Consider the following 23,551-nt stretch of genomic DNA (forward strand, 5'->3'; position numbering starts at 1 on the left):
CTCATAAATAAATGTTTGTGTAATCTTATTTTTACCTACTTGCGATTCTTACTGGAGAGAGCCCAGCAATTAAGAGTGCTTGGAGTACTTCCAGAGCTGGAGTTTGGTTTCCAACACCATTAGGTAGCTCACAGCCACCTGTTAACTCCAGCACAAGGGGTCCAATGCCCTCTTTCGGCTTACAAGAATGTTCTAATTTCTCTCTCTCTCTCTCTCTCTCTCTCTCTCTCTCTCTCTCACACACACACACACACACAGTATACATAGAGAAACAAACATAAAAATAAATTTTTCCCTCTGGGTGGTGGTGACACACTTTAATCCCAGCACTCAGAAGAAGGCAGGCGGATCTCTTGAGTTGGAGGCCAGCCTGGTCTATAGAGTAAATTTCAGGACACAATGAAACCTATCTTGGAAAGCCAGAAAGAATGAAATCTCTTTTAAAAAGAACAAGTCTTAATTATTTAAAACACTGACACTATGTTAAGGAGGAGTTAACCAGCATGCATCTGCATGCAGTTCCCACCTCAGGCCAGATGACTGCATGAGCACAGGAGCTGGGGGATCTGTCACCATCTCAAAAGTGCACACACACTACCTTCACATTTCAGTCACTAGACATTAGCACTGAACGCACACTTCCCCCTTGTTCTTCTTGCTGCTTCCTAGAGAAACTACTTGATACATAATTATTATATGTAGCAATAGCACTTTGGCTTGGGTATTGATAAGTTGCAGGGTGTTTCACTGGTGCTGTAGTAACCGGTACTATGCATGGCATAAAAGAGCCACAGTTGTCACTAGACCCTTGTTCTCATCACTGGTGACTGTAAGCAGATTGTGTATGCACCACTCCTTTGTGTAAGGAACACTGTTCAAGGATACACTGGTCCAGGAACAGTCTGTCTTACAGGGCCTGGTCCATTATCAATCCCACCATACACCTCTGCAAAGAGAACTCACAATCAGGTGCAATTAACATTTACTAGCTAGCAAACGGCTCCAGTAGCCCAGGAGACACCTCGGTCAACAAGTTGTCAAATAAGCTGAGGACCTGGGTTTGGAACCCAGCAACTACATTAAAATAAAGGCCAGGGCTGGGGGTTTGTAAAAAGTGCCACAAAAGTATGACAACCTGAAAGCTGGTCAAAGGGAGACAGACCAAAGAGCCAAGTGCAGTTTTGTTCTGTTTCAACCAGGCACACAGTGGTGTGCATGTGAGTACCAGGACAGGGACACAGGGAAGAGGTTCCCTGGGGCTCGTGAGTCAGCTGCTGAGCCTAAGTGAACTCCAGATTCTGTGAGAACTAGTCTCAAAACAGGTGAACGGGCCAGTGCAGTGGCTGCGTGGGTTGAGATACTTGTGCTAAGCCTGGAGACCTGGGTTCATGACCAGAATTCATGGTTGGAAGGACAGAACCAATACCTGGACAATGACTTCTGACCTCCAAATGTGCCCTCGTGGCAGGCACACACATATGAATTATATATATATATATATATCTGATATCAACTTCTATCCACAAACCCTTGTGTACACACACAACCACAAAATAACCTCAAACAAGCCCACCTCCACAGCCAGCCACTTGGTATTCAAACACTACCTTTCTATAACAATTCCCCTAAAACCATCAGTAAGAACAGAATCTGGGCTCAGGTGGATTCTAATAGAAGCCCTCCCCTTCCATAAGCAAAGGCTCTATATAAAGAAGCTTTGACAACCATGAGGTACCTAAGTGTACAATGTCACATTACCATCTCGAGCAGTGTGTCCAGAGAACGCTGGTATGGAGAGGGCATGCCCCTCCTAGTTTATTAAAGACATTTCTACTCAAATTAGTTTGAGTCAGGGCTGACATAGCCACTTCCAGGTTTATTGGCAATAACTTTACACAACTTATTCCCGGTATCTGATGTTACAAACTTTAGGGTCTTGGAGATATGCAGGATCCTTGTATGTAACTGGCATAAACCCTGTAAAGAGATAATTATAATTAAGTTCTTCACAAAGACAATGAGCAAATCTTACTAGCCCCACTCGTTTCAGCAGGTGGACTTACCCATTTTCTGAGATCTCTTAATGGCTTTTGTTATTTCTTTCTGTTTCTTTCCACAAAGACCTGTAAAAAATAGAACAGGTACTTTCCTACACATCAGGAAATGTAACACTACTCTCACAGCAGCTTTCTAAGTTGAATATTGCCAAGTTTTTTCTGTGAAGAAAGTAAAGAATCTTTTGTTGGTCATTTGCTCTCACACAACCAATTCTGTTACTGTAACTCAATGACAACCATGTGGCTCTATGTAAACAAACAAAAGACAGTTTAGATAGAGCCATCAGTTGCTGACACTTAAAAACAGATTTAGTTTCACCATCTTTAATGGGGGTAGGGTATGTGCATGTGAGTGCAGGTGCCTGCAGAAGCCAGGCACGCTGTATTCCCTGGAGCTGGAGCTAGAGATGATCATGAGCCACCTGATACGGGTGTCAGGAACCGAACTCCAGTCCTCTGCAAGAACAGTATGCATTCTTTACTGCTTGGCCACTGTCTAGACCCAAGGTACAGTTTTCCTTAAGCCAAAATTTCTATGTGTTGTCACCTGAAATGAAAAGGCAATTGCCCCTTGCACTAAGAGTCTCCTTCCTTAAGGACCTCACTCCAGTTCTTGTGGCAGCTGGCTTAATAGTGACTAAAAACTTGCCAGTCTCCTGACATAACAAAATCGATCAGTGTGGTTCTTATCTACATTTATATTTCTAAGATTAAGAAAGTACCTGTTATGTGCCTTCCGTAAATGCATCCAGTAAATGGAGAAATAAACTGGGACAAGAGCTGTTTGAAAGGGGAAAAATAATATTAATATATTTGTTATTCAACCCTGTGTATAAATTTAAAATTTTTTTATAAACGACCTTCAAGTTATATAAACATTTAATGTGTTTCACACAAAGTTAATAACATGAAATAAAATACCTTGTAGCAACAAGGCATCTTTAAAAAGTTAACATCTAGTGCATCACAACTTGACAAGACCAAGTAACATGAGTCAGCCTGTGTGTTAGGTCCCATGACTACAGACTCCTACAGGCGCTGCAGCTTACAGTCAGTTACTGGATACTTTCCCTGCCATGGCAGGCTATTGAGTGAGCTCTTAGGAGACAGACTAGGACACTTACTCTAACCTATTTCTTTCTTTGTTTTGTACTCTAATGTATTCTTATTGAACACTTTAATAACTTTGTAGACACTGTCCTTGGCTCTCCCCACAACATTGCTACATTGTAGTTTTTATAATTTATAATTTCTTTCTTCACAGGAGAATACGCTTAGCTCTAATATCATTCAATTTCCCCAAATTTGCTCCTTCTAATTTGCTGAAAGCTTAAGAGAAACAGTATTTAGAGCAATAGCACAGGATAGTGAACTGCAAAAGGTCAACTTCCCAAGAGGAACTTTGTCCAAAGCATTCATGTCTATCAATGTGCAGTGAGCTACTATGCAAAAACAAAAGGGAGAGCCAAATAATGACTGAGGGGAGCCAGGGGCTCTGAATTGAAGAGCGGTAACATAGGACATTATAACCATACTTGGTATCATGAAGTTGCTAATCTGTCCTACATAAAACCTGATGACAGTGACATGATCATCTGAGCAAATGAACCAAAAGAATAGAAAATAGTCAAGTACCACAGAGGTTAAGCAATGCTCACCTGTACATTCTTATAATCTACCCGTTTCTCACACAAGATACACTTCTTAGGGGGTTCCTTATAGGGGTTTTCCATTGAGATTGGCTAGGATAAAACAACAGTTTCATGATGAAAACCTGTTAAGACTGAGTCACAAAGTTAAAGCTACAGCTACACTTACAATTTCCTTACACGAGTACTGTATTTTGTGTCAGTCTGGCTGCAGAGGGATTACCTCATGGAAGACTCCACACTGAAGGATCATTTCTGCAGCAAAGGACTTCAAGATAAGCGTAATAATGAAGGGATCCTTTGCTCAAATCCTGCATTTGGATTGCAGATGACCATTGTTTTAGTTTATTTAAAATTAATTCAACTAAAAATTTATTTCAAGATAATTCTTTGGTATACATATGTTTAACATTTTCTCTCAGATTCATTTATTGAGAGAAAGTGTGTGTGTGTGTGTGTGTGTGTGTCTGGGTGTGTGTGATTGTACTTCTACAGCTCTCACTCAACCTGCTCTCCTTTCTTGCTGGTCCCCTTCATTCCCTTTTCTGCTTTTAAAGCAGGACTAACACTACATATGTATCCCATGACCCTCTTTTGTCCCATTACCCTTTGAAATTCTTCTTTGCTTGTCACAGTTGCTTTTTATGTCCCTGTTCCATGTTTGTTTGCTTGGTTGTTTTTTCGAGACAGGGTTTCTCTGTGGCTTTGGAGGCTGTCCTGGAACTAGCTTTTGTAGACCAGACTGGCCTTGAACTCAGAGATCTACCTGCCTCTGCCTCCCGAGTGCTGGGACTAAGGTCCTGCAACACCAAAGCCCTGCCCATGTTTGGTTTTTTTTTTGTTTGTTTGTTTGTTTACTTTGTTTTATTTCTTAAAATAGATTTTCACTATGTAGCCTCAGCTGTCTTATAACTTGCTGTGTAGCATGTGGCAGTCTCAAACTCTCCACCCTCCTGTATGAGCCTTCCAAATGCTGAAATTACAGGTTGCACCACTGCACCACCACACCCTGGCCCAGGGTCTTAATTCAGAAATTCCTTTGAAATCAACAGTCTTCCTTAATTGTGACAAATGGGTATGACTATGTTTTCTAATTTTCATTAGTCAGTGGGATTTATGACCTAAAACAGAAGAATAAATTTCCTTTATTCTTTTTAAGTATGATGTATGAATTAGATGACTAAGATAGACACACATTTGTTTAGACAAATTCCTTAGCATTTAACAGTTCCTTAAGATTTCTTTGTTTTCTTGCTTTCTTTCTTTTTTTTTTTTTTTTTTAAACATTTAATTTCAGCCAAAAGGCCAAAAAGTGATTGTTTTTGTTGTAGACCAGGGTGGCCTTGAACTCAAAAGATCTTCCTTCATCAGCATCCTAAGTGCTGTTACAATATGTGTGTACTGCCATGTCTAGCTTGCCTTGAGTTTTCTTAATACAATTTATAATCGGTTGAGATAGAAGCTGCATTCCTTCTCAACTCTAAGTGCTTTCATGCTGTGATTAGGTGCCCACATCCATGTTCATACTTTAAACCCATAAAAATACACCTACAGTTTAGAAGCATCTCATTAAATGTCCTAAAGTAAATTTAGTTGAAGGCAGAGTCAGGTGGATCTCTGTGAGTTTGAGGCCAGCCTGGTCTACAGATGGATTTCCAGGACAGCCAAGGCTATAAAGAGAAACCCTGTCTCAAACAAAACAAGACAAAACAACTTTAATTTGTGTCTCTTATCAAGGTAACATGTCAAAACTGATAAATTAGATAAAGATAGTGCTGCACCAAAATTCCACCATCTACAATTATTCTATCTACCCAAGCTGTCTTTAGAAATTCTCAAATCATGTATCCTTCAATATCTAGGAAGAAAAACATGGTTATTACCAAGCCTGAATCTAGGAATTCTTTTCAAAACCCAAGTGACTACAGTCAGTAAGTTAAACTTCCCAAACTCCAAAAAAATATATTATTTTGTTCTAGAATTGAATTCCAAATAGCTAATATTAGGCTGAATTTGGAAGTGGCTTAGTAACATAAGGGGGGAAAGTCTGGGGTTGGATAGGTGTCTGTGGTTAAAAGTGCTTGATGTTGTCTTACTGAGTACAGGAGTTAGGATCCCCATGTCCAGTGGCTCAAAACCACCGCTAATTCCAGCTCCAGGGGATCTAATAGCTTCTCTGACTTACACAGCTTCCCCAACCCCAATGTCTTTAAAAACATAAAAAGAAATCTTACCAGGTCCTCATTGCTGGTTACCTGTTTATACTGTGAACAACCTCTTCTCCACAGCACTGTAATTAAACAGAAATGGCAATGACCCAACTATTTTCATTCACTCAATAACTAACAAGGACTTCATGTTTTTAAAGAGGCTACATGAATCATAATTCCTGGTATTGTGCCCAACATGGTGGTGCACACATTTAATTCCAGCACTTGGTAGGCAAGGCCAGCCTGGTCTACAGAGTGAGTAGTCTACAGAGTGAGTTCCAGGACAGCCAGCTACATTAATAATGAGCTCCTGTCTCAAAATGCAAACAAAAAACTCGCAAATATAAGGGTTTCATATTATCTTTACAAAGTGACTGGTTAACGTTCTGTTAGATTGGGACACAACAGAACTTAAAATAAGTGATTCCCTAGGCCCTGTATTAAAGGATAAATATATATATATATATATATATATATATATATATATATATATTTCCTCCCCTATAAAACCGTTCCCCTTTCTCCAAGTCGCTAGCTCGTAATGCAAATATGAACAGCAGCAACAGAAGAGCACTGCCATCCCAAAGGGAAAACTAGAAAAAGATTCGAGTCTTTGACAGAGAAGCACAGAAACAAACATCAAAAGTAAAACCTTGACTACACCTCCCAGTCCTCTTCAGCTCTGAGAAACCAGCGTAAGGCGATTCGAGCTTGCCCCCCCCCCCCACCTTAAACCTAGTCGTGTAGCAACAGTTACTTTGCTAACAGCAAAGGCGCCATCGAGCACCAGAATCGGGCTGCGGCTGTAGGGCTCTGCCGCAGACTTTACCGGCGTGAGCTCCGCGATCGGAGAGGCAGACAGCAGCTGGTGTCAAGCTTTTCCTCGCTACACCAGCGTACAGGGAAACCAGAGCTGCCATGGTTCTCCGCCCTTTCTCTTCCTCCTTTTCCTGTCCCTGATCGTCCGGACAGGTCCTTCCGGATACTCTTCCCCCGGATGACTACGGGGACTCCACGCAAAGGTTCCGGGTACGGATGCGAACGGGATTTCAATGAGGCCTCAGGGCCGCACCGTTCCGTCCCCGCCCTCCCTGGGCCGGAAGTCACGTGTCACGCATCCCGCGCTGCGGAGAGAGGGAGAGCGGATGCTCGGGCACCTGCAGCCCCGGAGCGGCGGCGGTAGCTTGAGTCTGGGCGCGGGGCGGCCCGGCTCTCCGCCCTAGCCATGGAGGACGGCGGTGCGCGCATCCGCCGGCGCGTGTCTGTCCGCAAGAGGAACCGCGGCAGCCTGGAGAACCTTTGTGCGAGCCCCTGCCCGGCCGAACTCCAGCCCGCCGAGGACCTGGAGGACGAAGCGGCTGCCGGGAGCCGCCGCCGGAAAATCGGGAGCCCGGAGCCCGCCCAGGTACAGCCCCGCTGATTCCCCGTCGTCACCAAGGGCTGCGGGGCCGACCCGCGTCCGCTGCACCCTGCACAGCTGCGGGGGTCGAAACTTCCCAGGCGCACACGGTTGACAGGTTAGATAAGTAGCCTGCCTGCGTGTGCTCTTCTATCCTTGTTCTCCAATCTTGGGAGACACTGCCTTAAACCTTCTAAGTGGATGTGAAACATAGATATACACACACACAACACCCTGTCATACACACATGCATGCACACAGACACCATCCCTGTCATAAAAAGTGTTCACAGGGCAGTTAACTGGCTTGACAGACAGAAGGTCAGTCTTCGAAATGACTTGTTTCTACTTTTTATTGATGAACTATGAAGTGCTGGTTACTTTATTAAACTAGCCATATTATCTAGAATTTACAACAGTAATTGGGCCCTGGGAAGCTGAGACGCTAAAGTTCTAACTCTAATAAATACTACCTCCCAGTTTACATTTTTTCCATTCAGTAACCCCATGCCACATGGGTGTGCATATTCTTGTCAAAATTCTGAGTTCAGAACAAAAGTTGCTTGTAGGGTCTAGTGGTACAACCATGATTTTTAACAGGTCAGCCTCTACAATAGTGCCTGGGTGGGAATTATCAGAAACATCTGTTGTACTCAGAACCTATTGACATCTACCGTTCTTTCGTTCCTTAGTACAGGTTTAAGAATTAAAATCCCAGGGGCTGGAGAGATGGCCCAGTGGTTAAGAGCACTGATTGCTCTTCCAGAGGACCCGTTCAATTCCCACCACCCACATGGCAGCTCACAACTGTCTGTAACTCCAGTTCCAGGGGATCTAACACTCACATAGACAAACATGCAGGCAAGCATATAAAATTTAAAACAGTTAAACTCCCACAGTTTGGGGGGTTTGGGCTCAGCACTGGAGCCAGGGGAAAGTCCTAGGCCTTTAGCACCTAAATAAATAAATAATCTAAAATTCCAAAATCACCCCTTAGGCTAAGCTGGGGATGCAGCTGAGTTGGTAGAATGCTTACCTACCATGCACAAAGCCCTGTGTTTGATTTCCAGCACCTCATAAAACCAGGTATGGTGGTGATATACTCAGGAAATAGAGGCAGGAAGTTGAAGGCTTTGTACCTCTGCTGTATGAGATTCTGTCCTGCTGGCTAAAAACAAAAATTTTTAAAGCATCCCAGTACCTCATAATAATCCAGAAGCATTATTTAGGCAGGTCAATTCAACTTTCTGGGCTTGTTTGTTTTAAGGTTGTTGTTTGTTTTGTTTTTTGAAATCTGATCATAATAATCTGTATCCAGAGGATAATTTGTACCTTTGCTGGAACATTTTTTTATTCTCTATAATTTACAAGTATTTGTTTTCCTTTCAGGAAAATGACAGTGAAGAGGACATGTTTGGTGGCTATGATAGCTTTACAGAAAATTCCTTTTTAGCTCAAGTTGACGACCTGGAACAGAAATATATGCAATCACCTGAACTTGTTACAGACTCTGCCACCAAAGGTCTTTCTTCAGAAGGCATCAAAAACAAACTCAGTGTCGCCACCATGAGCTGCTTTACTGACTCTGAAACTACCGTGAAGAGCCAGAGTGGTCTAGATGTCCCTGCTGGACCCGAATCTGAAAATGACCTTTTATTTGATGTGCCTTCTTCTCAAATTTTATACTTTGAAAGTATGCAGAACTCATCAGGCAATTTGGGTGAAAGAGGTGGGAACTCACTTCAGTCACCAAATGAAGAACCGGCCTGCAGCCGTAAAGAGCGACCACAGCAGAGTGATGACCTTTCCAAAGTCACAGCTTCTCCAGAGCCCAACAGGAGGAAGAGTGTTACAGACCGTCTAAAGAGTGCCATGACTGGGAACGCCACGGCCCAAACACCAGTGTTTTCTCGGAGTAAACAACTCAAAGAGACTGTCCTATCTGAGGAAATCAGTGTCGCTAAGAAAGCAATTGAGTCACCGTCGGATGATCTTGGTCCTTTTTATTCTCTACCCAGCAGAGTGAGAGACCTTTATGTTCAGTTGAAAGGAATCAAAAAACTCTATGGTAATGCTTTCTATGAAGTGAAAACCAAGTTTATAATTCAAATAATAGTATAGCATTCATGCAAATCTGTGGAAGCAGGGGATTTCCTGGTTCCGTTTCTCATCTGGAATGGCCAGAATGTCAGTTGTGTTAGGCCTGCATTTCTATCATGCACTTCTTCCTTTGCCATCCTCCTTCTTAAGCCAGGCGTCCTGGCTGTGTCTCTTGCCTAAGTTGTCTTCAGTCCCCTCAATTTCTGTCCCTCGCTTAAGTTACCAAGTAAGGAGCCCAAGCCCAGACATGGTTCCAGGGCTGTTTGTGTCCTGCTGTTGATGACACCGATTAGTTTTCGTCCCCTCACACTCTGCTTCTCACTCTTCTCTTCCTTGATTAGTTCCTTTAGTGTCTCCTTGGTATTGGCTGCTTCTGAATTCTCTAACAATTTAGCTGTTTTAATTCCTTTGCTCAGAATCTTAAGTGAAAGAAATCAGCAGTAGCAGTTAAACATATTTAAAGACAGCTAAGATTTAAGTGCAAAAGGCTACAGTAATATTCATAATTATGCAGTGTTTTTCAGAAGTCCTGGGTTCTTGCATATATTCAGATAGACCATTTTAGACAGAGGGACAGCAGGTGCCATATAGTTCAGTCCATCCTCCCTCACTTTGAAATATTTCTGGAGAACGCATGAACTGTTTGGAAATGTGGATTGTCAACTCAGAAGACAGTCATGGTGAAGTAGAATGATGGGAAAATAAAGTCTAATCAGATTAAAAGAATCTAAACATTGTAGAGGGCTCTGTAGCTAAGAGTGCTTGATTCCTTCAGGACTGGGCACTGGTTCCCAGCACCCATGTGGTAGCTTACAGCCATCTGTAACTCCAGCTCCAGGGAGTTTGAGTCCCTCTTCAGACCAAAGTGGGGCTAGACATGCTTTCATGCACATAAAACAGAAGGACTTAGACATTGGAAGTTGTGAGACACATGGCTTTCGAGCTAACAGTCTGCTGCTGGGTGTAGTGTGCACTCACCCTGGCAATCCTCCCCTTAGGAGGTGAAGGTCAGGAGCACAGGTTATTCTCAGCCACATAGCAAGTTCAAGCCCAGCCTGGCCTACATGATGACCCTGTCTCAAAAAACCAAATTCTTAAAATACAATTTCTTCCCTCTGCCCTTCTCCTGCAGACTACTTTGTTCATTCTGAATTGGTTGCCAAGTGACAGGCCCTGCTTTGTCTGTTTTGCTTTTGAGCTATGTTTCTGCCTCTGAACTCTATTCCCAACGTTCATGTTTCAAGACAAGGATCTCATGTAGCACAGGCTGGCCTCAAACTCGTGATTCTCCTGCATCTGCTTCCCAAATCCTGGAAGTACAGGCATATAGCACAGTGCTCAGCTTGGACAGGACTTAGACTCAGTGTTTTATGTATCCAGCATTTCTCCTAGTATATTGGGCTTGATAGATCCCCACCTGCTAGAGTTTGTTGGCCTCTTTAACTCTGGTCTTGTTACTTAAAACAGTGCCTTATGTATTTCAAAACAAAACAAAAAAACAGGGTATAGCAAAACAGTAGTTAGACTCTTTGCCAAATACATGATAAATAAGTTGTAATGACTGTCCTTATATTGTTATCATCTAAGTAAAAACCTCAGTAAATCACTTTGTGTGAGTGCAAGCACATGTGTGCACATCGTGTGCATGTGTGAACATGTATGTGTGTCAAATGTGAATATAGTTAAGTTTGGGTATAAACATGCTGTTTGGTAACTGGTGGGTGGTACCAGTCTGAGGTACTTTATGTTTTAAATACTTCGGTTTATTTATGATCTGGAGATCAAACCTAAGGCCTTTGACATTAATCACACACTTTGCTACTGAACGAAACCTGTCAGCTTAATTTCTAAATACTTTTAAAGGAAAAGTCATTATAAGTACTTGAGAACCACTAAAACATAAGGTTGTTTGTGTCTGTTATTCAGACGTAACTTTTTTAATGCCTTATTTTGAGATGAGGCCTCACTGTGTACCCTGGTTGTCTTGGAATCCTGTTTTGACCAGGCTGGCTTTGAACTCACTGCCTGCCCTTGCTTCTCATGTGTGAGAATTAAAGGTGTACACCACAACCACTCTCAGCTTCACTTTGATTCCTAAAATAATATATCCAAGCTCTTTAAATTAGATTGGGGTGGGCTTTCTTAAACTGTATATTAAGTATGTAAATAGTTTCTGTTTTCCATTTGTTTGTTTTGTGTTCTTGGATGTGTATGTATATAGACACATGGGCCTTGGCACACATCTGGAGGTCAGAGGACAACTTATGGGATTCACTGTGTGGGTCCTTGGGATCAAACCCAGGCTGTCAGGCTTGGCAATAGGACTCTACCCACTGCACCATCTCACTGGCCCTAGGTTCCCATTCTTAAGCCAGGAATTACATACTTGCAATAACTCATTTAACTTACCCCCACCCTACCTCAAGTAGGTGTTAGACAGTGGTGTTAGATACCTCACACACACTGTCTACACTCTTTCATTGTGTCGATGGAGAACCTTGACGAAATGCTGAAGTCAACTTGCAGTTTTGTGTTTCATAAGGCTACATCACTTTTCTCACGGGCTGTCCAGTGGCAGCTTCTCCTAATGATAAAAAGGATGGTTCATCAGTAGAGAACACTCACTGACTATTCTTCCAGGGGACCCAGGGCCAAGTCCCAGCACCAGGCGTGCATATGTGTGTGTGGAGGGGGGCTAAACATACACTCACTAAATTTGCATTTTAAAGATTATTGATATACGCTATCAAATTACTTATTTCCATTATTATCATCATTTTGATCCAGGGCCTCATGGAACACAGCTAGCTATGTAGTTGAGGATAAACTTGAACTTCTGATCTTCCTATCTCCACTGCTCAGGTGCTCAAACCTGGGCCTTCATACATACTAGGTGAGCACTCTACCAACTGAACTATATTCTCAGCCTCTAAACTATTCCTAGATTGGTAGTTCTGACATAATGTCTCACACATGGTCCGCCTTCATCAATTATTTCTTACTGAATTGGGGGTGGGGAAACCCTGGGTGTGCCTGTTAATAACTGAAACCTTTTATTATGTAAATCATCCTTATTTAAAATGATAGTTGAACCATTCAAAGACCAAGTCTATTTTTTTTTTTCTTTTTATTTATTTATCTATTTTTTGGGGGTTTTCAAGACAGGGTTTCTCTGTGGTTTTGGAGCCTGTCCTGGAACTTGCTTTGTAGACCGGGCTGGCCTCAAACTCACAGAGATCCGCCTGTCTCTGCCTCCCGAATTCTGGGATCAAAAGCATGCACCACCAACACCTGGCTCTTGTGGATTTTCTTTTCTTCCTCCCTCTGTTTTTGCCTAAGAGGCTCTTGGGTAGGTGAGGGAAGTTAACCTACGTGATCTTGTAGAACACAGGAAGAATTTAGAGTGAATACATGTCCTTACACTGCCCTTCTGTATACATATTGGCCCCTTGTCCCCAGGCAGCTGCTCTCTGGAGTCTGACACCTTGTAAGGCTGACAAGGACTGAATTCAGACTTGCTGGCTGTGCACATTCAAGGTTGGGCACCAATCCTCTATGAGAAAAAAAAGAAAGAAAAATTACAAAAAAAAAAAAAAAAAAAAAGGGGGAAAGGAAACTGGGATTGGTATGGAAAATAAGATTGTTTGAAAAATTAAAAATAAATAGTTTACATGGGAAAGAAAAAAAAGAATTATATCTATCCTCATGTAGGCTGCCACACTGAGATACCCGATTTTTTCTCAGAAAAATTCTTGAAACTATTTTTTTTTTTTTTAATTTTCATTTATTTATTTATTTGGCTTTTCGAGACATGGTTTCTCCCTGTAGCTTTGGAGCCTGTCCTGGAACTAGCTCTTATAGACCAGGTTTGTCTCGAACTCACAGAGATCTGCCTGCCTCTGCCTCCCAAGTGCTGAGATTAAAGGTGTGTGCCACCAACGCCTGGCTTAACTCTTGAGACTACTGAAGAAGGAAATAATGTGCTGTTTTTCTTTAAATCCTACAGACTGGCAGCATACTTGTCTAACATTAAGTTCTGTGCAAAAAAGGAATAATTTAATATACTCCTTGCCAACAAGTGGCGGGAAAACCCTCGTGGCTGAGATTCTAATGCTACAAGAACTACTCTGCCGACAAAAAGATGTTTTAATGATTCTTCCCTATGTGGCGATCGTCCAGGAAAAGGTGTGTATATTTAAACAGCTGTTATTGTCTACTATGACACTTTAAGATCTGAAAACTAGGATAAGTGTGTTCACTTTTAACTGACTCATTCCTTTTTTAGGGTGTGCAGAAGTAACTCAGATACTCAGTTACTTTCAAATAGTAATTGCATATTGTTTTCTTTTTTACTAAGTTAGTGGATTGAACTGTATCTTAAATGTCCCATCAACATCTAGCCTGCCTTTTCAAGCAGAAATTAACTCATTATCTTGTCAGAATAAATGAGCCAATCTGATGGTATTTTTTAATATAAAAGGAGACAAATAAACTTTATTTTCATGTTATATACTTTAAAAGTTACACATATCAGGGCTGGAAAGATGGTTGAAAGCCTGGCTTCTTTTCCAGAGGCCCTAGGTGTAGTTCCCGAGAGGCTCACAACCATCTGTAACTCCAGTTCAGGGAACCCTCACCCTCTTTGACTCTCATACTGCCTGCACACAGAACACAGACAGGATGCCTATACACATGCAGACAGGATGCCTATACACATGCAGACAGGATGCCTATACACATGCAATAAGTTAATATAAATATTACATGTGTTCCTTTTGTGAAGATTATCACCATATTTTTGCAGCAGCTCCTAACAGGCATCCCTAGATTGGACCCAGTGATGGGGACAATTTTACATTGAGGAAATCCCTTTGTGTACTTTTCACTCCATCTCTTATTTATGTTTTTGTTTATTTAACTACAATTCTAGATTTCCAGTTTATCAAGTTTTGGTATAGAACTTGGTTTCTTTGTTGAAGAATATGCTGGAAGCAAAGGAAGGTTTCCTCCCACTAAAAGGAGGGAAAAGAAGTCATTGTATATCGCCACTATAGAGAAAGGGCACAACCTGGTGAATGCCTTGATTGAAACAGGAAGGATCAGCGCTCTGGGTCTGGTTGTCGTCGATGAGGTCAGTTAACAGCATATTTATTATACTAGCATACTGCTCTTATTTTCCCAGCCATGGTTTGGATCCTCTCGGTAACTAAATTAATATACAAAGAGCACAAGATGAGACATTTCATGCCAGACAGCTTAAATTTGGTCTTAGGGCATATGTTTCTTGAACTGTGAATGTGGGTGTACAGAGACATTTTATAAGAGTACATACCAAATACCAAATGTGTGAGGATGCTGCTCCAGATTTCATTAACCTAAAGCACTAAGTGTATACTATAGCTGTAGTATCCAATACGTATTCATTCTGTGCAAAACAGCCATGTTTTATATGGACAGTATATGACATTGACTTCTTTACTCCCTACTCCCACCTTTAAATCACATAGTTGCATATGATTGGTGAAGGGAACCGTGGTGCCGTCCTGGAGATGACCCTAGCAAAAGTCCTCTACACTAGCAGTGAGTATTGACTTATAGTTGAGTTCTGTGTGTAAAGTACTTAATCCTATCCCTGGGTTATATAACCCAGAGCAATGTACTTCAGGTTCATGCCTTAGCTTGTCAACTTATACATTTTTGTTGAAAGAATAGATGGGTGACACCAGGCAGTGGTAGCACACGCCTTTAATCCCAGATCTTGGGAGGCAGAGGCAGGTGGATCTCTGTGAGTTCAAGCCCAGCCTGATCTACACAACAAGTACCATGACAGCTTGTTACATGGGGAAACCCTGTCTCAAAAAAAAAAAAAAAAAAAAAAAAACAATCAGACAAACAAAAAACAAACAAAAGAATAGATGGGTGAGAACTGTGTGCATCAGCCTCCATAGCTATTTCTGTCTATAAAGTGGAGACTGTGATGGTGCTGGCTTGGTGAGATGGTCGTGAGGCTCACTGGAGAACGTATGCTGCCTTCACTGTGGCTTCACACAGCTCTAGTTAAGGTTTGCTGTCACCGTTGCCCTTAGGGCCATCACTGCCATCTTCCCAGGAGAACAGTATTCAATTTTTCTGGTTTTGTTTTATTTTTTAGAGGCAGGGTCTCACTATATAGCTCTAGCTGGCCTGGAACTTGGCTGTGTAGCTGTGTAGACCAGATGGCCCAGATGTCATAGAGAGCCTACCTCTGCTGAGATTAAGGGTGTGCACTACCATACCTGGCAAAATATATTTGAGAAATCATTTTAAGGAACTATTTTGCAATATCCGCTTGTCTTTAGATATGCATGAAATGTTCTAAACATCTCTATATTTATTGATGTGGTATTGCAGTGCTTACCATATATACAGAAAACTATAAATGTCATCTCAAAAGATCTTCATTGGCAAGGGTTAGGGATCGAGTCCAGTGTATGTGTGCCGATCATGTACTCAAATACTGAGGAACACCTCTGGCCCCCAACAACAGTTTTTTTTTTAAGTTGTGCAAATAATTGCATTTAGGTAGATCATGGCCCTATGCTTTCCTGTCACTTTCTTCCGTGCCAGATGTCCTGGGGTGAATAGATTCAGGTTCTGCCACCATCAGACTTGTATGTCAGTGAAAATGACAGGACAATGTGAAATCTCTTTCTAGGAGACAGGCTCCTGCTCTGGATACCAGGGCCTGGCTTTTTCTTGATGTCAGCATGGGAACCCCAAGGAAGTTGTGTTTCCAGTAGTTCATCATTTCAGTAGTCTGATGAGAAAGGAGGAGCATAGATGTCCCTTTAGAATGTATTCATCCTGCCAGGATGGATACACTGCTGTCATCTTTCCTCCAGGCTTCAAGTTGACTTGCACTCACAACTCTGTATTTCCAGGTTACACTTCCCTTCCAAGTAGAATCTGCTACTTGAATGTTCTATGAGCAACCAAGCTAACCTGAAGTATATTTCCTTCAAGCCCATTCTTCTGTCTGATCTTCCCATCACCATTCACCAGCAGATAGCTAAACCAGAGCCTTAGACTCTATTTGCATTTTCACATTGCTGTGTTGCCTGGACAAAAACTTCCAGGGTCCAGTGATCCTGCTACCTCAGTGTCCCAAGCGATAGGCTTTGTAATCTTGGCTTGTAAACATGTGTCAGCACGCAGTTCCTCTCATTTACCCAAGAGCCTGTTGGAGGCTCTCCCTTGTCCCTCTTCACTGACTCTGCTTGGCTGTCTCTTCCTTTCTGCCACATAACCATAAATGTCACCAAGTTCTAACTCTGCACACCTTGATCTTCATATCTTACCCCTCCAAGCCTGACTCATCTAGTGTAAACAAAAAGATCTTTACAAATGCAAACCCAATTACATGAGGCTCCTTCTAGAGCCTCATTTTCTGTATACACCCCAGTATTTCTAGAACAGCCTTTTTTTTTTTTTTTTTTTTTTTTTTTTTTTTTAATTGAGACAGGGTTTTTCTGTATAGACCTGGCTGTCCTGGAACTCACTCTGCAGACCAAATCCAAAACATTTCTGGTCCAAACATTTCGGATAAAGGACACTCAGCTTGTACCCTCATCTCTCTGCTCAGTAACCAGGGCACTCAGTCAGAACAGCACTGAAATATTGCTAAAATTACTTTAGGATGGAAATGACACATTACTCTTAATATTTTGATTTATTAGAAACAACTCAGATTATCGGCATGAGTGCAACGTTAAACAACGTCGAAGACCTACAGGAGTTCCTTAAAGCCGAATATTACACCAGTCAGTTCAGACCAGTATGTACCCAAGGTTTGCACCATATTGGTTGTTATGTATTCATCTTAGAAATAAGGGTGGCAGGCCAGGTGGTGATGAACATCTTTAATACCACCACTCGGGAGTCAGAGGCAGACAGATGTTTGTGAGTTCAAAGCCAGCTGTTATACAAAAAGAATTCCAGAATAGCCAGGTTATACAGAGAAACCCTGTCTCAAGAAAAAAGAAAAGAAAAAGAAAAGAAAGAAAAAGAAATATGGATGGTAAACATAGTGCATGTGTCCTTTGTTAAGATATATTATTAAATTTCAATCTACAAATTTATATTAATTGTGTATTTACTTTTAATTCAAGGTTGAACTAAAAGAGTACCTGAAAGTAAATGACACAATATACCAGGTAGACAGCAGAGCAGAGAATGGCATGACCTTCTCAAGGCTCCTCAACTATAAGGTATGGTGGTTTTAAACCTGTCAGTCCAGGCTCCCCTCCTTTATGCCTAGGTGTGCTGGGGTCCTGCAGCAGGTTCACATGGGCCTAGCTGGTTTGTATTAGGGGGACGGTGTCTGGTTCTCGGTTTGTTATGGATAACAGTTACTGATTAAATGCAGCTAGTTTCCTCTTTGGTTTACAGGGCTGGGAATCAAGCCAGGGCCTCTGCTGTACATACAAGACACACACTCCCACTGAGCAGTGCTGGAGATCAGGCGAGGGCCTCTCCTGCACATACAAGACATACACTCCCACTGAGCAGTGCTGGAGATCAGGGCCTGTCCTGAACATACTAGACACACTCAGCCACAGAGCTACACCTAGTCCCTAGTTCCATTTTAGCATTAGATGGTACTGGGTTTCTTCCTTTTGGCGTGTTTGTGAAGTTGGATATTTTATGATTACTGTATGAGATACTGTGTGAAAACTAGTAAAACAGGACTGTGTGTAATACCATGCCATTGTGCACACATCCTGTGTTAGTGAGCTCTTGTGTTACTTAAGAATTAGAATACTTTTTATTCAAATGACTCCTGAATTTTGAGGGTGTACTTATTAGATTGTTTGCACCTGACTAATTAATGAACCAGTAAGATGTTTCTTGGCTCCTGAACCATGAAAATTTGGAGACATATCAGGTAGATATGTCATTCATCCAGCAACAACAAAAGAATAATTTATAGTCTGTAAGTGACATAATGGTGTACAGAAGTATTTGTGTTTGCATGCTAATGGCTTACAACTGGCATAAAGGGTATTAATAAGGGAATCGTTTTATCACACCTTTAGAATTTCATGAGGTATAATCTAAATCCTTATCTTAGTTTTTGGTAAAGCAAAAGGAGCTAAGGAGATTTTAAATGATTAGCCTTTATTTCATGTCCTTTGTGTCCCTGAATGATGTTACAAATTGTCATCATTTACTGCTACTTTTTTTTCTTCTAAAAGTGTTAGGGACTCTGATTCATACTAGTAAAAGAAGTTGTCACCTGTTCGGTCCTTTGACTGTTGGTGGCATCAGCCCTCATTCCTCTCTGGGGTTTTTCTTCTGCTCCGGTGGAGGTGGGCATGTAACAGAATTATTAATAACATAAACTGTTTTCACTTCCTTAATTCTTAATTGTTCAATCCTCTTTTTAGACTAAATGTGCTCTCAAACTAAGTCTCTAGTGAATTACCTGAGAAGAAAATTGAACATCTGGTGTTTTATAGAGCTTTCATCTTTTGTTTTAATGATGAGATATGGAGAAGTTTAAAAGTCACACAGGATAATAAATATGCTTTGTGGTTGCCATCTGCATGGTTCCTTGTTTTGCAGTATTCTGATGCCCTGAGAAAGATGGATCCTGATCACTTGGTAGCATTGGTGACAGAAGTTATCCCCAACTACTCCTGCCTAGTTTTTTGTCCCAGTAAGAAGAACTGTGAAAATGTAGCAGAAATGTTATGCAAATTTTTAAGCAAGTACGTTAATCTTTTTGTAAAATAACCTGCTGTATTTTTGTCATAAGTTACAGACTGGGTAGTCCACTCTATTTGATGGATGATCACTGGTTTCTTAACAGCATTGTATTGTTAGGTTCTGAAGGGATTGATCTTAAAGGAGGCTTAACTGAAATTCACATTGAAGTAGAAAATTCTACAATTACAGGAAAGTGACCCCACAGGGGCTTAGATTTGAAGCTTTGGCTGAGCAGTGACCCAGGTTCAGCCACATCTTAGACCATTTTGCGTATCTGGGAATGGGCCTGGGCGGTCTGCACACAGCAAGGGCAGGATGACCGCTGCCATCGCTCTGAGGCCGGTCATGTCTGAAGCTCACCCTTCTCTTTGGTAACCACTGCCCTTATTTTCTTAACTTGTGTGGGCACTAGAAATAATTTCCTGTGAATTTAGAAATGCATTAGTTTGAGAGCTTGAGATGTTTTAATATGAGCTCTGCTGTGTCTACAGAGAAAGGGTAAGGCAGCTGTAAGTGCTGTAGTTGTTTTTCTTGGACCTGTTTGTTGTGTGAGGGTTTTATAATTTTTAAAACCCTGTTTGGCCACTTACCTAGGGTTCTTTCAGTAGTCATAGACTATTCACAAGGATTTTTAATCTTGTCATTCTCTACCCTCCCTCTCAACCCACACTGGCATAGACTGTCTAAATCAGAATTAAATTTACTGGATAGTACAGTGATAAAAATGTTTAGGGTATGGTCAAGAAGTTGAATTTCAGTGATTGGTAGTCTGCCTTGACAGTGATGGTTTTATTTAAAGAGAAAAAAGAAGCCAGGCATGATAGCTCAGAAGGCAGAGGCAGAAGGACTACTGTGAGTTTGAGTCCAGCTTAGTCTACATGGTAAGTTCCAGGGCAGCCAGGGTTACATAATGATGTGTACAGAACAAGAAAGCAGTATAGTGTGTAAGGAGTAAGGTTTTTCCTCCCGCTGTTGGTCTGGTCATGCCACCGCGCCAGCCCCAATTAATACACAGAGACTCTGTATTAGATATAATTCTGTTGGCCAGTTACTTGTTTCTTATCGGCTAGCTCTGTTTTAAGTATTAACCCATTTCTGCTGATCTATGTATTTCTCTTACCGGGGAGCCGGCCGGCATACTGCTTTCTCCAGACTCTCCATCTTGACCCCTCCTTACCACTTCCTCTTTCCCCTTCTTGTCTCCTAGTCCCTCCTATCTTCCTTTCCTATTGGCCAACAGTGCTTTATTCATTAACCAGTATGAGAAACATATATACATAATGACATCTCCCATCAATAGTGATTGGAGCACACGAGGAGGGGGCCGCTCCCTGGAGCATATGAAGGAGGCTCTTTGAAGCTTCCTGGATGGCTAGTCTTGATGGGCTCAGTGAACTCCGGGCTCAGTGAACTCCAGGATCAGTGAGAGATTCTGTCTTAAAAACCAAGGTGAATGGTGAGAAACACCTGACATCAGCTTCTGGCCTCCTTGTGGAGACTCATCTACACTCTTGACACAGATACAAACACATGCATACAAAATATACACAAAGAGCACTTGGTGTGCTTATAATAGTAATACATAACCAAAAAGGATGGTGACATGATATATCAAAAGAAAAATGGTGAGCACACACGCACGCACCATGAATGCCTGATGCCTTTGACATCCCCTGGAACTGGAGTTACAGGTGGTTATGAGCTGCCATGTGGGTGCTGGGAACTGAACCTGGTCCTCTGGAAAAGCCATCTCTAGTCCCAGGCTCTAGTGTCTAATGGATTTTTTTTTTTCCTAGGGACTATCTAAACCACAGAGATGAAGAAAAATCCCAAGTGATTAAAACCTTGAGGGATGTAGGCAATGGTAAAGTGTGCCCTGTCTTGAAGCACACCATCCCTTTTGGAGTTGCCTATCACCACAGTGGTCTAACTAGTGATGAACGGAAGCTTCTGGAAGAAGCCTACTGCACAGGCGTGCTCTGCCTTCTCACCTGCACATCCACCCTGGCGGCAGGGGTCAATCTACCAGCTCGCAGGTACGGCACCATCCATAGCTGGTGACATTCATAGAGCGCTTTCCTCTGCTGACCTGGTTGGTTTGTTCCCTTTGACATTTTAATGAAAAGCAAATTTCCTGGTATTACATTCCTCCCTTCTTTCTGTGCCCTCTCTTTCATGTGTTTGTCTGTCTGTCTGTCTGTTTTGAACTTGTGAAGCAGGGTCTTTGTAGCCCAGACTGAGCTGCCTCAGCCTCCTTCCTAGTGCTGTAGTCAGAGGCTGACTTGATTTGGAAAGCCAGTCAGGGGGTGGAGTTCAGTGGTTAGAACCTTGCCTGACATGTGTGAGGCCCAGAGTTCAGTCCTGTGGGGAGGGGCTGATTAAAGCCAGCTGAATGTGACAGCTTTTGTTGTTTGGTTTTGTTTTCTGTGCAGGGTTTCTCTGTGTAACCTTGGCTGGCCTGGAACACATTCTCCTGCCCCTACCTCCTGCATTCTGGGATTAAAGCCCAGGCTGAATGTAGTAACTTTTCAAGGTCAGATCCTTGGTCACCTTTTCACATAGTACCAAGCTTGTAAAACTATGTAACTGACTTTAACAAAATATTTGTGACTTTTGAAAAGCATGCTTTTCTGCTAGGTAAACTTAAGCAGTCTCAATGTCATAGTCATTAATTGTGCCGTCACCCTTTATGGTCATACTTATCTATTCATCTGTTTAGAGACAGGGTCACACTGTGTACAGTGTCTGGTCTGTAACTCACTATGTAGAACTCTGAGCACACAGAAATCCTCCTGCCCGCCTCCAAGTGCTGTGATTAAAGCCTGAACGACCACACTTAGCATGGAGCCAGTTCTTGTTTCTGTGTGCATTTGTGGTTTTCTCCTCTCCAAAGCTTTTTCTCCTTCATTTTATTAGTTTATGTTGTGGGGTAGAGCATGCATGTCCCCATGTGACTGTGGAAGTCAGAGGACAGCCTTTCAAGTCAGGAGGTTGTTGGTTGTCCCCTTTCACGTGGGAGTTCTGGAGATAGAACTCAGGTTGTCAGCCTGGGAGGCAAGTGCCTTTGTCCACAGAACTAGCCCCTCCAGCAGTTTTTAGACTTTCCCTTTAACCTTAAGTTTTCCTTGTGGTGTATAATTACACTGATTATAGTTGTATCATCCCCTCCTATTTCCACATCACCATGGCCCACCCCAGCACCTAACTGCTAAACATGCATTTATTTACTCAACCCTCACAATTTATGGCTGACATTTTATGGAGTTAAAATACATTAAAAAAAAAAAAAAAAGAAGAAGAAGAAGAAGAAAGGAAAAAGAAAACTAACCAGTTGAATGTCACATCAGGTAAATGAGTTTCAAACCCAAGGTTGGAACCCAAGCTGCCTGATTGTGTGACCCCAACAGTCCCAGCTTACCTATCTGTCAGGGCTTGGCCTTGGATGAAGGGCTTCATCTTGAGTTTATGGTTTTCTTCCTCTTAGAACTTTTGGTAGTCATATCTGTATTCTATCCTTCCCTCTTGATTGTCTTCTCTCATGACTTTGGCTTGGCTGAGGTGGAGATGTGTGGTTCGAGCTGTCTACTCTCCTTTGCATACTTTTCCTCCAGTTTTACCTTCTGTGTAAAACTCGGGTTTCTTAGTGACTTGGGAGGCAATTCAGTGGCCGAGTGCTTGCTTAACACCAAGAGAGCCTTGGTGCAAACCCCACCTAAGACTCAGAAGTAGGAGGTTAGCCCAAGTGGGAGGGGATAAGAGGATATGGAAATGGATGAATACAATGGCAATACATTTTATACATGTATGGAGTTGTCAGAATATAAAAAAAAAAAATTAGTTTTTTACTGTTCTATTAGTTATGTTCATTCATTATTTCTTTAGATTTTAAATTTCTAAGAATTCTCTTGTGTTACACTTCTTGTAGCCAAATGCTTTAATAGAGTGGCTGGGATTCCCTCTGGGATTTTCTGTGGACACTATTTACAATTTTCCACAATTCTTTACTGTTCCCTACTTTATTGTATTTTGTCATTTTTTTCCTGGGTGTTCTCATTCCTTTTTTATGTTTGTTTTTCTTCAAGTGTTCATCAGTCTAAACATTCTGTTGAGATTTATGAATGAAGAGGTTTATAATACATAGGCAATGACAGATTCCTCAGTCCCTGTGAAGAAGGAAGCTGACTACAGACTTTTTTATACCTGAACAGGGTTGAAATTGCTGTTTTGTAGACAAAACCCAATTGAAACCTGAAATGAATGCCTCACAGTTACAGATAACATCAGTTCATAAATTGGTAGCCTGTGTCTGTAGTACATGCCAAATCTTAGAGATAAAGATAACATCAGTTCATAAATTGGTAGTGTGTGGTGGTGGCACATGCCAGATCTT

At 41.8% G+C, this 23,551-nt stretch overlaps 2 protein-coding genes across 3 annotated transcripts in view; one reads left to right on the forward strand and one right to left on the reverse strand.

Moving 5' to 3' along the window:
• Positions 1-1,856: 1,856 nt before the first annotated feature.
• Positions 1,857-6,862, reverse strand: Mrps18c (mitochondrial ribosomal protein S18C). The gene is made up of 6 exons (XM_051198331.1): positions 6,746-6,862; positions 5,941-5,996; positions 3,716-3,799; positions 2,780-2,837; positions 2,064-2,123; positions 1,857-1,977 (listed from the first exon to the last, which is right to left on the reverse strand). The coding sequence occupies exons 1-6, from the start codon at positions 6,834-6,836 to the stop codon at positions 1,901-1,903; spliced, it is 426 nt and encodes a 141-aa protein (XP_051054288.1). The 5' UTR covers positions 6,837-6,862; the 3' UTR covers positions 1,857-1,900.
• Positions 6,863-7,033: 171 nt separating this feature from the next.
• The window catches only part of Helq (helicase, POLQ like), a 37,159-nt gene continuing 20,641 nt past the window's right edge, over positions 7,034-23,551 (forward strand). For both annotated transcript variants that reach the window (XM_051198116.1, XM_051198117.1), the window contains exons 1-9: positions 7,034-7,321; positions 8,704-9,382; positions 13,421-13,599; positions 14,345-14,545; positions 14,922-14,994; positions 17,130-17,227; positions 17,562-17,660; positions 19,018-19,163; positions 20,958-21,197. In XM_051198116.1, the coding sequence (XP_051054073.1) occupies positions 7,142-7,321; positions 8,704-9,382; positions 13,421-13,599; positions 14,345-14,545; positions 14,922-14,994; positions 17,130-17,227; positions 17,562-17,660; positions 19,018-19,163; positions 20,958-21,197 (1,895 nt within the window). In that variant the 5' untranslated portion in view covers positions 7,034-7,141. The remainder of the gene's footprint in view (positions 7,322-8,703; positions 9,383-13,420; positions 13,600-14,344; positions 14,546-14,921; positions 14,995-17,129; positions 17,228-17,561; positions 17,661-19,017; positions 19,164-20,957; positions 21,198-23,551) is intronic.

Source organism: Phodopus roborovskii, unplaced genomic scaffold (genome assembly GCF_943737965.1).
Source record: "Phodopus roborovskii unplaced genomic scaffold, PHOROB, whole genome shotgun sequence".
Lineage (NCBI taxonomy): Eukaryota > Metazoa > Chordata > Mammalia > Rodentia > Cricetidae > Phodopus > Phodopus roborovskii.

Coding starts and splice junctions, on each gene's coding strand:
- Mrps18c (XM_051198331.1), bottom strand. CDS start 6,836: ATGGCAGCTCTGGTTTCCCTGTACGCTGGTGTAGCGAGGAAAAGCTTG. Junction 3,800..5,940: donor TAACCAGCAATGAGGACCTG/GTAAGATTTCTT, acceptor GTTTTATCCTAG/CCAATCTCAATGGAAAACCC. Junction 2,124..2,779: donor TTACGGAAGGCACATAACAG/GTACTTTCTTAA, acceptor TATTTTTTACAG/GTCTTTGTGGAAAGAAACAG.